The 15,370-nt window shown below is 38.8% G+C and overlaps 1 protein-coding gene across 3 annotated transcripts in view; it reads left to right on the top strand.

Annotated features, from left to right (window-relative positions):
* fam184a (family with sequence similarity 184 member A) overlaps positions 1-14,070 on the top strand; it is a 278,742-nt gene extending 264,672 nt beyond the window's left edge. Inside the window, exons 19-22 of one of the 3 annotated variants that reach the window (XM_015372804.1) lie at positions 142-259; positions 1,251-1,355; positions 2,350-2,606; positions 13,154-14,070. In XM_015372804.1, coding sequence (XP_015228290.1) covers positions 142-259; positions 1,251-1,355; positions 2,350-2,606; positions 13,154-13,235 — 562 coding nt within the window. In that variant the 3' untranslated portion in view covers positions 13,236-14,070. The remainder of the gene's footprint in view (positions 1-141; positions 260-1,250; positions 1,356-2,349; positions 2,607-13,153) is intronic. The other 2 variants (XM_015372805.1, XM_015372806.1) reach the window with 2 other exon arrangements.
* Positions 14,071-15,370: the final 1,300 nt, after the last annotated feature.

The following is a 15,370-nucleotide window of genomic DNA, read 5'->3' as shown; positions in this document are numbered from 1 at the left end:
GAAGGAAGGAAGGAAGGAAGGAAGGAAGGAAGGAAGGAAGGAAGGAAGGAAGGAAGGAAGGAAGGAAGGATCGGTCGGTCGGTCGGTCATGAAAGGTTTGCGTTGAATAAACCATGATATTATTGTTTTGTTGTCTTTCAGTTTGGAAGGATCAGAGGAGAAGTTCAGAAACAGAGAGAGTCGACCTGAAGACCTGCAGGTCATTGCTGAGCTGAAGGAGATGGTCACAGAAAGAGAAACTCTCGTCAAAAAACTGGTGGTAAGAAACTGATAACCAGGTCAAAAGATGGAATTAAAAAAAGCTTCAGGCTTCTCTCTATTTGCAAAGACTGATTTATTTTTAAGACATTGTGGCCTAAGAGAAATCTTTCTACACATTTTCTTTTGAAGTTAAAATAAAAAAATATTATTACAATTGTTATTATTGCTTTTATAGAAAAATGTAAATATTTGTTCTTTCTTTCTTAATTGTATCTTGTTATTTTTTCTAATTAAAGAAAAAAGTGAAATATTTGCATTGCACTGAAGAGGTCACCTTGTCCCCTTTAAAAACTGGAAAAACCATTTTAAAATATGACAGAAATGCTCTGCAAGGAATCATTTATACATTTGGAATATTGTTGTCCACCTTTAATAAAAACGCCAGTACAATATTTCTTCTAACGCTTTGATATGCATAAATGAATATGCAGAAGACAAACATTTTGGTTGTGCAGTTTTAGGAGCAGATCTTCCATTATGAGCCCACAAAAACAGTTTTGTTCACTTTTTCTCTAGAGAATAATTCTCTGTGTATTTTGCTAAAGCATCTTTATCTCTTAAGCTGTTAAACTATGTGACGCCCACAGACTGGATAACACTAGGTGTTTAGGGATGGTTGTCATTTCTTTAGCCACTCTGAAATGGCTAAAAAACTTTATCTAAATATCAAATTTAAAATGTTAAAAGTTGAAAAAGAAATACAAATATAATTCATTTTTACAGTCTCTGCAGTGTTCTGTTGCACACTTTTGCATTTGTTGCACCTTGAAACCGCAGAAGTTTAGAAAGTTTAATCTGAAAGAAAGAGGCAGTTTGAGAAGTCAGCAGAGCTTTTTCTGCAGATAGTATGAATGCAGGAAAAACTGCAGAGCTGAGTTTCCTTTTTACGCAGAAAAATCTGCTTACACAACTCATTAAATGTCTCCTTCCTATGAGTCCTCTGCAGCTTCCATGCCTGACAGCTACTGTAACAGCAGTTTCTCTTCCAGGATGATAAGAAGTTCTACCAGCTGGAACTTGTCAACAGGGAGACCAACTTCAACAAAGTGTTCAACGCCAGTCCTAATGTAGGAGTTATCAACCCACTCATTAAGGTAGGTCCTGCACTGCTGTTATTCAAAGCATCATTCCATGTGCAGATCAAACAGGATAAACAAAAATTTGTTTTTTATAGTCGTTTCTTTGCAGTACACATTTCAATGCACTTAATTCTTTAAGAAAAAACTTAAATACTTGTCATTATTTGTACTCAGCCTTTTTTTATTTGACACATAGACGTACAGAAGGGGCTAGGAAAAAAAAATCGCACATCTCGATCAGAGATCAAAATGGGACGATACTTTGAAAATCTGATGGTGGCAGCAAAAGAGTTGAGTGGAGTGAGGTTCACCTTCCAACAGATGAAGGTTCTATGGAAAAGGCCAGAGCTACAAAGGAATGGGTTGGATTAAAACGAAACATGTTACAGCGGCCCAGTCAAAGTCCAGACCTGTTTCTAACTCATGTTTTTAGCTATTTTGCAAAGAACAATGGGGAAAAACTTTTTTTTCTGCACAAGTTTTATAACTTCCGGGGTTTGTTTTTGTTGTTACATGTATTTCTTCTCCATGTTGCTGTATGTGTTTTGTCTTTTTTTGTTTGTTTTTGTTTTGCTTATTGTTTCTGTTTCTTTGTGTGGGAACACACAGTTTAAAGTGGTCTCCCTAACCTTTTTATTCCAGCTTCCCTTTGCTTTCCAAGCCATTTGTTGGAGCGAGATGTTTCCTGCTTTGACACATCTCTTCACACATCTTGACTGTCATTCTGCTCAAAGTGACTGCAGCTTTTAAGACTGTGACCGAGCCACGCCGGTCTCCAGACTGATCCATTCTATCTGCTTAAATCGGTTTTTATTAGGATCAAGTTAGCCTGCTGCTCTTTCCTGTCACTCATCGGCTGGATTTCTGCTTCCTCTAGAGCTTTCCCTGTACTCCATTTGCCCTCTTTCCTTACCCCGCATCATTTTAGTATTATTTTTGCTTTAAAGTTCCCTTTTGCTCCCTTTTTGACCCCAGTGCCCCTCCTTTTCTTTTTTTTGTTTCTGTGTAGCAAAAGAAAAAGAATGAGAAAGCAGCAGCCAGCAGATTCAGCAGCTCTCCTAATCTCAGGGCTCTGGAGGCAGCAGGTATGGGTTTGGGCATTGTGGGCATGGGGACCGGGCAGCCACCGCAGCCCCCGCCCCCGCCCCCAGCCCCACCCAGCCGCCTAGAGCCCATCCCCAACTCCCCCCTCCACCACCTAGAGCTCAACTCCAACAAACCTCTTGCCCCGCCGACCCCTCCCACCGAACCCAAGAAGTTCATGAGGTGAGACCGTTTTCGCTGACAGGCAGCAGCTCGTAAACCGTTAACCATCCAGCAGCAGCTTTTGGTGGAGACTTTGATCAGAAGTTTTATTAAACCTTAAAAAAAAATCTAAATTCTAGAAAACTTCACAGTTCCTGGTTCTGTATTAATTTTAAACTCCATTCTGTGTTTTCATATAGAGCCTTTTTTAAGGTTATTCTAACCAAGAGCCCGATAGGTACTGATTTAAAGTTTGCTGATCCCCCTCTTTAGAACTGTATTTACATCCTTTTTGGTTGATTTACAGCAGTTACAATAGATTTCCTTTACATATTTTTATTATTACATTTTTAAGGATTTCCTCCAAAGTTCCATCAGACAAAGAATTAGAAATGGCTTAATATCAGCTTTCTTAACTTAAATGACAAATATATCTTACATATCTTAGATTTCTGGGCATTGTTAGCCACCCAGTACGATTGCAATCATTGGCTATAGATCCTTTTCTTATCCAGCTGTTTCATAAAAAACAAACAAACAAACAAGAAATGTATTTTTTTCAAAGTTTTCCTAAATGTATTTTTAATCCTATTCAGTGTAACACCACATGATAAATGTTCCACTAATCAAAAAGAGTAGAGGATAACAGTCAAGCTTTGCTTTTGCCCAGGAGTCACTGATTTACTTTAATTTTATTGTTGTTTTTTAACTTTTCTTTTTCATTCAGTTTTTTGGTAAAAATGAGTACCGAATACCAAAATAGATCAAGAAGTTTAAGATAAGAATAATGTTTTCTTTTGCAATTTTGTTTTGCAGTATTAATTATTTTGCACTTTTATTAAACTACTAAAATTAGGAAACGGATAAAACTTCTTATTTTAATGTAATCATTAAGTCTGAATAAAACAAGTTTTTATTCTGAGAAAATAATTGCATCTATTTTGTCAAACTGGCAGCTCCGTCATTTTAAATTCCAGATGTTGTTTTACTTAGAAAACACAATAAGGGATTTGTTGTTTTCCACTCTTTAAGCTTGATTCCTAAAACTTAGTCATTTAATTTAAAGATAATGACCCTACACTGACATCATTATACTGCTTCATGTTTTAATAGATTACGCTTATAGTATTGATAGATAAAAATATGGACGGTTTACAAAAGCACTGTTTAATTAGTGCGAATATTTGCGTTTTCTCTGTTGTAGCATAGCAGCAGGCCGGGGTTAACAAATGCTAAATAAGTGTGAACGTTGACTAGACTCTTTGTGTTTAGTTATAGTGGGTCCAGATCGGGACCACAATCCCGATCTGGACCCACCTGCTGGCTAATCCGGACCAAACCTGATTTAAAACATTTATAAATTACTGCATGTTGTCCGCCAACATTGTCTAACCCTGAAATCCCACATCCTCCGTCTCCGCTCCGCCCCGCTGCGCTCCAGACCTCCTGCCCAAAGCAATGCTTAAAGCCTCCGCTGTTCCTCTGTCTTGCTCCGCTCCGACTTCCTCGGAGCTCAAGGAAAGCATGCGCTATATTATTATTAAATTCAGGAGCAAAACATGCGGAAAAAACGCTTAATTTAATATGACATATTAAAAAATCCCCACCATCATCCAGTCAGCATATGTTCAGTTTCTGCCCAAATATTTTCGTTTTGTTGTGGATTTTTGTAGCAGGAATAACTAGGATCATACATGTTTTGTATGAACTATGTTTGTTCTCTGCTTCCAAACTCAGCATCTCTTCATCCCGGCCTGAGATGAGAAGTTTCTTTTGAAGTTGTGAGAGGCGCTCTCTGGCGTTTTGACTGGATTTGATCAAACTTTTAAGCCTCTTACTATAAAATAAATATTTTGATTGAAAAATTGAAAAATCTGCTTCCTGGTATGTTGAAGTACCAATAGTTTGCATCCAATCAATTAAACAAACGGTCTTAGTTTTTGAGAATATATAAGCTCACGAATGAGCCTGGAATGGCTTTAGAATGGCTTTGTCGTCATTCAAACCCAGGTTTAAAGCCTTGCAGGGCAGCATAAAGCCTATTAAGCCATAAAAAAGGGGGAAAAACAGTCATTTCAGGTGTTATATAAAACATGTGAATCAGGAACTTGTCTATATACCAAACTGAACGATTGTTGTACTTCAAAAAACACTTTAGATTTTAAAATGCACAATTTTTTCGATTTTTTTCTTTGTTTAAAAATTCATTGTATAACATGGATGCATAAGAACCTCATTTTACGTCAGTGTTAAATTCTGTTTAAAGTAAAAGATTATAATTAAAAATCTCTCCGGTTTACTGGTTGATGATTTCTTTATTCGGACCCCGCTGATTTTTAATTGGTTACCTCTCTTATAGGGTATGCACTACCTTAGCTCCTAAAATTAACCTTTGATATGTTACGTATTTCAATGCTAATAATAGAGTGCTAATGAACATCACTGAAGCTTATTAGCATATTAGCATATTAGCATGCGCAACAGGCTAACACACAAACTGGTGCAGAACACGCACACAGTTGCTGATTTATTGTATTTATTTCTTTACATAAGTGAATTGCACAAAATACAATATCTTTAAATTGCTCTTAGCCTAAACTATGACTTTATGCTAATGATGCGTTCCAATCCCGCCTTCACTGCCAGGGTTTTGGCACTAAATGGGCGAAAAACGCTAAAATAAAATTTTTTCTTTGTGTATTTTTCGAAATGTGCTGTTAAAAGATATGTCCCTGATTTTCAGAATATAAAATATTTAGAAATATTTTGTTCTGCACTTACAAGGTTTAGCTTTTTCTTTAATCTGACATAAAAACATGCAGCTCAGAATGACAGTTTTTTAAAGCTCTGTCAGCCACCTAAATCTTTACATTCAGTTTTTTTATGCATTATGTTAAATAAAACACAAAAACAAATTTAAAACTGTCTAAAAACACATATGATGACATAATATCTTAATGATTTGATGTAATATATGCAAAATTTAAAACATAATAATCATTAAACTAAACGTTAAATTTGAAATGATTCCCACAGGGAAATATAAATGGGAAAATTAGTTCAGCAGTTATATAAAGTTTGTGTGGAGCCTGTTTGATCACTTAGGTTTGGTATTTTACTGAGTTTTTCTCTACAGCAAGGAGGTTCAGCAAACAATCAATAAAATAAAAAAATAGGAGACAGTTTCCTGCTTTTGTTTAACAAAGCTTTCAACTTTTCCTTAAATCACTGACCCTCCACTGACTGCTTTCTGCTGCAGCACATTTGAACTCGCATCACAGCTTCTGAAATAAACTACAGACTTTAAGGAGCAAAAAATGCAGCCTGGACATAAACACAGCCGTCCCACGTTTGACTGAAGCTTCAAAGAATGGCATTGGAATGCAAAAGGGGCATGTTCTTATTCCCTTGTTTTAAGTCTTTTTCAGTTGTGTCCATCAGTGTTTAAATATTGTGTGCATGCATACAGGGTTGTTTTTTTTCTGTGATGGAAGTTATAACACTTGTCAGCAATCGTTGTGGTTTGCGTTGTGTTATTTTGTGTTGCTCCATCCTCATGTAAAGTTCAGCATGTTGCTCTTTCCTCCCAGGCTCTGTGACGTGTTTACTGTTCTTATAAGCAATGTGTTATTTTGAAGTTACGATGAAGCAGATGCTGCCCTGTGCAGTTATGGACCGTTGCGTCTGTGACCTCTGATCCAGAAACAGCTCAACTCCACACAGTCCAACAAACAACTCTTTAATTTCACATCTACGTTGATAAATTATGTAACAAGCTTCATGCAAGAATACATTTAGAGTCTCTTTTTTTTTTTGCATGGCAGGTGGTGTATTCTGATGGAAAGTGTTTGGGTGTGTAGAGCATGTGTGCTGCATGCTTTCCTGCAGGGTTCATGTCAAGAACGGAACAAGGGTGCTGCTTTACGAAAAGTTCGGGACAAACCTCTGTGTGCACACACACACATACACACCCACACATCAACTAAAAACAAAGATGGAATGTTCTAGCAATACAGCAACACATTCACACACTGCCACCTTAAGTACAGACAGCCTGTGGTCTGACAGTGGATTCAGTTCATTTGTTTAGATTTTAATCACTTCAGAGGCGGAGCTAGAGGGGGGTAAGAGGTCGTCATGGCCACCCTTAGCCACTCATAGGCCAAACCGTGGCCATAACTCACCAGATCCTCCAAACAGTTCCCCTCTTAAGCCTGAAACCAGGACGTCTGGTAGACACTATGGTGCCCTCCCCAAACTTGTAGGTGACCGCAGACAGCGTTGCAGGGAGGAGAGAAAGGAGGCCTCTGATTGGTCTATTCTACATCCGCTCTACACTACTGTTTGGTACCTAATCGCAGAAACTCTGGCTGTAGTGCCGTCCACATTGCCAGGCACCAAAAAGGATGCTAGTTTGTTGCTTTGGGCAACGGTCAGTTGGTTTAGCCTTGTGAGACCATCCTGATCTTGCGAGCTTTCAAGGTTTCACTCGCAGATCAGTCTGGCTACTTTCCGTTAAAGAAAATTTGGAGCCGTTCACCAAACGAACGTCCAATCAGCGTTGGCTTTGAGGCGGGTTGAGGTGTGACGCAACGAGAAGTGCAACAGTTCAGTCTAAAGAACATGGCGGGCACCTGACATTGTGCCTTTTATTTGCAAATTATCTTTACATAAACGGCAAATATCCTTTGCTGACATGTTGCTTATTTGCTGAGCTAACGAGCCTTTACCTGCAGCAGCAAGAGTAGCCTGTTAGTACGTCATATGCTTCGTTGATCTGATTGGTTTATTTGGCCTGTCTATCACCAACATAGGCCAATCAGCTAGCCAGTATTTTCGCCTCTTCCCAAAATTACTTCAACGGAAGGTTTCCAGATGGATATGCGGAGCAAATCCATCTGGCTGAGTCAGGTTACAGTTGGTTTACACTTGAAGCCAAAACATGCAGCCAGACATGGCCAGTCTTTCAGGAACACTCACGGGTGAACTGTGTGTCGTCCAGCATTGGATGAGGAGTTCTAGATGGTGAACAAGCTTGTCAAACTGACACACAGACACCCACAATCCTAGCTAGTTCGTGATTGTCCCTCCTGTGTTGTGGCGTGGAATAACAGGGCAGACCACGCTTCAAAATTAGGCATAAATCAAAAATATCTGCGCCATACCTGCGACAAGCTCACTGTGACACACTGCTGTGGAGGTATATAACCCTTTATCCAGAGGAGGGCAGCAGTGATGCTTTAAAGTGGATCTCCAACACAAACTCAAAATACTGTGCTAATCTGTCAAGATCATATTTTATCCTCCTAGGTTCACATCAGGTGTTCATGTAAGTTATTTTTCATAACCAGTCACATACATATACACTGCTCAAAAAAGTTAAAGGAACACTTTGAAAACACATCAGATCTCAATGGGGGAAAATCATGCTGTTTATTTATACTGATATGGACTGGGTGATGTGTTAGGAACAAAAGGATGCCACTTCATTTGATGGAAATAAAAATTATCAACCTACAGAGGGCTGAATTCAAAGACACCCCAAAAATTACAGTGAAAAAATTATGCGGCAGGCTAGTCCATTTTGCTGAAATTTTATTGCAGCGACTCAAAATGGAATTGAGTAATTTGTATAGCCCCCATGTGCGTGTATGCATGCCTGACAACGTCACGGCATGCTCCTAATGAGACGACGCATGGCGTCCTGGGGTATCTCCTCCCAGATCTGGACACGGGCATCACTGAGCTCTTGGACAGTCTGAGGTGCAACCTGGTGGCGTTGGATGGATGGAAACATAACGTCCCAGAGGTGTTCTATTGGATTTAGGTCAGGTGAGCGTGGGGGCCAATCAATGGTATCAATTCCTTCATCCTCCAGGAACTGCCTGCATACTCTAGCCACATGAGGCCGGGCGTTGTCGTACACAAGGAGGAACCCAGGACCAACTGCACCAGCATAGGGTCTGACAATAGGTGCAAGGGTTTCATCCCGATAACTAATGGTAGTCAGGGTGCCGTTGTCTAGCTTATATAGGTCTGTGGTCCCTCCATGGATATGCCTCCCCAGACCATCATGACCCACCACCAAACTGGTCATGCTGAACGATGTTACAGGCAGCATAACGTTCTCCACGGCTTCTCCAAACCCTTTCACGTCTGTCACATGTGCTCAGGGTGAACCTGCTCTCATCTGTGAAAACCACAGGGCACCAGTGGCGGACTTGTCAATTCCGATGTTCTGTGGCAAATGCCAGTTGAGCTCCACGGTGCCAGGCAGTGAGCACAGGGCCTACTAGAGGACGTTGGGCCCTCAGGCCACCCTCGTGAAGTCTGTTTCTGATTGTTTGGTCAGAGACATTCACACCAGTGGCCTGCTTGAGGTCATTTAGTAGGGCTCTGGCAGTGCTCCTCCTGCTCCTCCTTGCACAAAGGAGCAGATACCGGTCCTGCTTATGGGTTGTAGACCTTCTACGGCCCTGTCCAGCTCTCCTGGAGTAACTGCCTGTCTCCTGGAATCTCCTCCATGCTCTTGATATTGTGCTGGAAGAAACAGCAAACCTTCTGGCAATGACACGTTTTGATGTGCCATCCTAGAGGAGTTGGACTGCCTGCGCAACTATTGTAGGGTCGGGCTAGCACCTCACGCTAACAGTAGTGACAGTGACCCAAATTCGAAACTGGTGAAAAAGATGAGGAGGGGAAAGATGTCAGTGGCCTCCAGCTGTAAAACCGTCCCTGTCTTGATGGTTGTCTCGTTGTTGTCCCTCTAGTGAACCTGTTGTTAATTACATTAACACCAAAGCAGCTGAAACTGATTAACCCCCTCTGCTACTTACCTGACCAAATAAATATCACAGAAGTTTAATTAACTTGATGCTATGCTCTGATTATAAGGTGTTCCTTTAATTTTTTTGAGTAGTGCATAATATTCATAATGTTTTAAAGACACTTTTCAGTTCCCACAGTCCCTGAATGCAACAGCTGGAAAGAGCTCCTGTGTTGAGCAGTTAATTGTGATTCCAAACCTCAGTCTGAGGCTCCGCCCTCCACGCCAAAACAATGCTTTAAATTTGAAGCTTAAAAAAAAAAAAACGGAAGTTTGAAGAGACTCTTAAAAGTACTTTTCAGTTTTTTTTTTTTTTCAGGGGTAAACTTGGCCCAAACTTAGGCCCCGTCCACACGAAGACGAACCCTGGCCTAAACGCACAAATTTTTCACCAAACCAGCCTCTCATCCACACGAAGCCGGCGTTTCGGGGGTCTGTAAACGATCATTTTTTTATTCAGCCTTCAGAGTGGGAAGATTTCGAAACGCCGTTTTCGCGTTTCCATCTTTACGCTCTAACCGCATATTTTTTTTTACACGCATGCGTCATAGCGTCGCCTCTAAACACGCATGCGCGACCAGTATCACAACAACAATGGCGCCGTTGCTGCTAATGCTACTCACCCTGCTGCCGGGCTTACAACAGAATCTTCTTCTTCTGGAATATCTCCAGGAAGAACAGAGCAATATCGACGACATAGTTTAGCACCTGAATTTGACTTAACCACGAAAATGGACCCGCAGGGCAACCATGTATAAATATTAGTGCACATGCCCAACATTTCGTTGCTTATTTTTGCTTTGGCACCACAGCGCCACTTACAGGCCTGGCATACATTTTGCAGCGTTTTCATGCATTCGTGTGGACGCTCACATTTATTTTACGTCTCCGTCTTTACGGCAAACGTTTTGGAAAATATCAGCGTTTCGTGTTCGTTTTGACTTCGTGTGGACGGGGCCTTAGCTCCATATGTACATATTTAATGTTTGCTATAATGTATATATATATATATATATAAAAAATCCCACCATTTATCACTAAAACGATCCAACCATCAGCTGAATTAAGACTCCCGGTAGTGAGGAAATGCACACATCTCCAAATTGTGCATGCAGGCTGTTTGCTGTCAAACCAAGAAGCTGTGAGTTTTTCTGTATTTGCCAAAATAAATGAACAGAACAGATCGCTTTATCAGAGTAAGATGATAGAACAGGGTTTCATGCCCAGCAGAATAAACTGGATGGTAAACAAGAATACTTCTATTGCCTCCTGTTACTCATATGAAAGCCTGAAATCTGTTGACTTTCTTTAGATATGATAAAAGACGATACGATGTGTGTCTGTCATGGCGGTGATGTTGGGATCGATTCACAGGAAAGTTGCAGGAATAATTTTTACCTTTATACTGAGATCAGGTTTTTATTACTATCTAAAGTCCAGCAATGTGAAGGACTTAAAGACAACAGGACAGTTGGTGAAAAATAGTCCAGTTTGGATTTTTGTCCTGATCTCCTAGATCAGGGGTCACCAACCTTTTTAAGGCTGAGGGCAACTTCAAGGGTACCGAGACTTAGGAAGGGCGACCATTACTGACCCATGAGCTGCAAGGGTTAGCGTTAGCCTAAACTTTGTTCATTATCAACCTATTGTTATTGTTTCTGTTCATTTCTAAGTTTATTTAGACATTGTCATTTTGAAATCTCTAGAATAAAATAAAATTTCAAACTTAGCCCACTGGTGGGTTGTTCTTTATTTAGAAGACTCTGAGGGGCCCCCCATGTGGTCCTTGAGGGCACCGCGTTGGTGACCCCTGCTCTAGATATTGTGTGGTATGTATTCAGAAAGTACAGTCAACCAGCATTAAAGTTTATTTTTTTAAGCTTACAGCATCCCTGGATGTGATTGGCTGCAAAATGCTCCAGTTCTGATCCTCCAACTCTTATTCTACCCAGTTTTGACTAAACACAGGGATGTGTGCTTTCCAAATTTTCTGACATTGGATTCATGGCATCCGTTTAAATTCAGTATTTTGAGACGTAAACTAACCTTGAGTTTTAAAGAAAATCAAAGTGCTGGTGCTCTTCATTTGGGATATAAGCCAGGATTGTTTTAGATAAGGCTGGGGTTAACTGAAACCAGCTTAATTATGTCCTTTAGACTCCATTGTTCCTCCTGATTCTGTCTTATCATGCTCTTTCTTCTTTTGCTTTCTCAGATGTTCATTTATCATCTCTCCTCTATTTTCTTTTGCATGCCTTTTCCACCCTACTCCCCACGTTTCTGCTTTTCTCCTTACATTTTGATCACATTCCTACTCTTCTTCCATCTTGATTTCTGCACAACTTGCAATTTAAACCCAGATTTTGTATTTTTATGAAAAGGAATTTGCTACGCTGATTTAATATATTATGTGCAGTTTAAATGAATGTTGACCCTCTAGAGGTTCAGTTAGATTCATTATACTGTAGTCAGCAGGGAAGAAACCGACTTTCTTGAACAGAAAAAATAGGAAAAAACTTTAATGTCACTGAGGGGTTCTGGGACTGTTTGTTTTAGAAGTAGCCAATTAAGGAAGCAGGAACGCCTAAAGTAGGTGTTTGTTTTTAGCACTTAACCTAATTAGATCAAACCCCGGGGAGCATGTTTTCACCCCAAAGACACAAGACGGATCGCATCTGCAGCTTCCTGCCGTCATACAGACAAAAATACCATCATGTATCAACATATTTCTATCAGAAAACATGTCCTGAATAAAAACAAAATAGCTGGAGGAAAATTCACACATTAATGAAACTTTTACATAAAAATGACCTGAATTTATTCAACAGCTGTTTAAAAGATGATACAAACTGTGATCATTTGAAGAAATCATTCACATCTAAAAACACCCAAAACCCTGCAGACCAGAAAAAAAAACGCAAACTCTGACATTTGCTAAAACCATCAGCTGGTGTTAAAACCAGCAAAGCATCCCAGCAGTAGTCACACATGGTGGTGGTAGTGTGATGGTCTGGGCCTGCTTGAGAAATAATCATTATAATTATTCTAATTATTCATAATATAATTATGAGAAACATCATTCTATTACAAAATCCTGAGCTCTACCTTCAGTTTGGGACTTTAGAAGTTCATAGTCATTTTATTTTATTTTATTTCATTTTTTAATTCTTTTTTCTGGTTTTATTTTTCTTTTACTGACAAATTACTGCATCCTGCTGGTTTAGTATTTTATATTTTTGTCCTTTCAGCTCTTTTTTTTGCCATTTTGTTGGTAAATAAAGCCTTTCTGTGTATATATACTGGAACGGTATTACATCGCTGTAGTTATACTGCCCCCTTGTGGACTTAAAGGTTGCTCACATATTTGTCCTCTTCAGACTGAGCAGTTTAATGTGTTGCTGTATTGTGCTAAATAACATCAATTTATTCTAAGAAATCCCAGATCTGTCTAGTTTTGTTCAGGAAACAATTTTATTGTTAAATGAGAAGATTTCTGCTGCTCAGTTTGACACAGATTGATGAGAAAAAAGCTTTTTACTTTCCAGAAAGGCACAAAGTTGAAGACTTTAAGTTGTGACAATCCTGCATAAATCTTCTGTCACCAAAAGGTTTCGGTGAATTTAAACGAACTTGAGAAGTAAAAGAAGCAGAACTTTAATAAAATCTGGACCTAAACCGTGTTTATTCTAACCCTGACTTCCTCTCTGATCCTGTTGTTCTGCTTTGGTTCCTCCCCCTGAAGCCCTCCTGAGACCAAGGAGTCCTCCATCGACTCGGCCGACGCTCAGCGCCAGGAGTGGTTCGCCCAGTACTTCTCCTTTTGATTGACCAGAACTTGGAAAAGGATTCAGCATGTCAACCAAACTTAAAGAAAAACATTCGAAAAAAAAAATCTTGGGGAAAAAAAAAATAGAAAAATTGTTGAAACTATTTGTTATTTATTGTCATTGAAAGGTTTGGGTTCAGTTTGCTTCATTTTCAGTCAGAGCGGAGCCTTATTGAGCGTCAGTGAAGCACGCCAAGCTTGATGTCATTTATTATCACTTTTGGCAGAGATGTAAAGGCGACTGAGCTCCTGCTGACTGGGAGGAAAGTGAAGTGAACCCGACCGTGGCGTCAGATGTCATCACTCTGATCTGATTGTTTCACTGTGGACGAGTTTCTCTCTTAGTACAGTGATAATAATCATCTCTATGTTCAATGTTTACTTTCTTTACTTTCTGATTTCTGTTGCAGTTTCTTTGAGCTAGAAAGCGCCGAGTGGTGCAATATCATGCTGCTAAATGCCATAGTTGGATTAAAGTGAGAATTAAATATATATATAAAAAATAAATAAATGGTAGGTAATTGTGCTTTCTCTCTCTCTCTATCTCTCTGTATGTGGGTCTACTGCACACAGCATTTTAGACTAGGAGGGCTGATCCAAGACCAGTTCCCCCTCCTTCTTTCTGGTGACATTCACCTGATCCTAGATCAGTTACGCGTCTCCATGAATACAGGCTCGGACTTTAGGATGGTTTGTTACAGCTGCGTAGACGTTTCAGCAGATTTTGGTAGAATATTCAAACCCGTTTGTATGGTTGTCTGTCTCAACACAGATATAATGATGTCTCACTGATTTTAAAAACAAAATAGCATTTTATATTTATAATATAATGTGTATGCTTAATAAAGAATTATTGTGACATTTAGCTGGTCTGTCATTTGTTTGTCTGAAATTAGGAAGAAAGTGCAAATGTTTTTTTTTTACAGAAGGCCCTTCTGTAAAAAAAAAAAACTGTCAGAGGATGAGACTTTTTTATTTTATACCCCCCCCTCCAATCTTTTCCACTAATTGAAATGTGTTTAAATAAACATTAACATGAATTCAACACACTGTAGTAAACAGATAAATTTTCAGTCATCAATGCACACATGCAGCGACACACAGGAGCTCTTTCAAGCTGGGCGCCGTTTCATTCAGAACACCTGTCCCATCAACCAGGAATCAGAATAAAATCACATTGGAAAAAAAATTTGATGTCTAGAAAAGTAATTTTTTTTCTTAAAATAAGTGCATTTGTTCTTGGATTGAGGAGGTAAAAGAGACATTTTGCTGATGTAACAAGACAATTTATACTTAGAAATAAGAAAACACAATTGCATTGTCTTATTTCAAGTGCATATTATCTAATTATCTTATTCTAAGAGTAAAAACACTCATTCCATTAGCAAAATATCTCATTTACCTACTCAAATTAAGGGTAAATACACTTAATTTAAGACATTTTTACTTATTTCTAGATTGCTTTTCCAGTGCAGAAATACTTTAATAATCCCAGGGCGAAATTACTTTCATTACATGACTCCATCTGTAATATAGTGACTATAGGACCAGTTTGATAAAACACAATTTCATACAATATATATAGACTGCTCCATCTTCCATCAGTTTGGGGGTCCTTGGCCTGGAAACTGTTAAAGACTCCTGATGTAAATTATCTAAACTATCATTAAACAAATTAAAGGATTGCACTTCTTTATTTACCAGTGGCATCCCACCAGCCCAATGACCTTGATTAAGACATAAAAAACATAAATTAAAAAATTTATATTTTATGATTTATATTTATAAAATATTTTGAATATATATATATATATATATCTTTTGTGCAAGATAAATATTTAAGCTTTTGCACTTTTTTAGAAAAGGCAAAGAATAATGAACAATCTGGGATTCAAACAATATAACATAGTGTACTTTTTCTAGGAGTTTGTTAATTTGCATAGTTGCTCTTAAACACATTCTCAGAAAATAAGTAGTTATTAAAAAATATAAAGCTGACAAATAGCTTCTCCATTATTAAACTGGAACATTATTTTTTTTTTAGGTTTGAGACACAATATTGGACCATGCAAAACACAAATTTGCCTCCACAAAGCCTTAGAAGGGCAACATTTATGTACAAAAAGTAAACCT

This window comes from Cyprinodon variegatus, unplaced genomic scaffold (genome assembly GCF_000732505.1).
Source record: "Cyprinodon variegatus isolate N-32 unplaced genomic scaffold, C_variegatus-1.0 Scaffold76, whole genome shotgun sequence".
In the NCBI taxonomy this organism is placed as follows: domain Eukaryota; kingdom Metazoa; phylum Chordata; class Actinopteri; order Cyprinodontiformes; family Cyprinodontidae; genus Cyprinodon; species Cyprinodon variegatus.
Note: the sequence above shows the minus strand (reverse complement) of the source record. Positions and strands in the feature narration are given on the sequence as shown.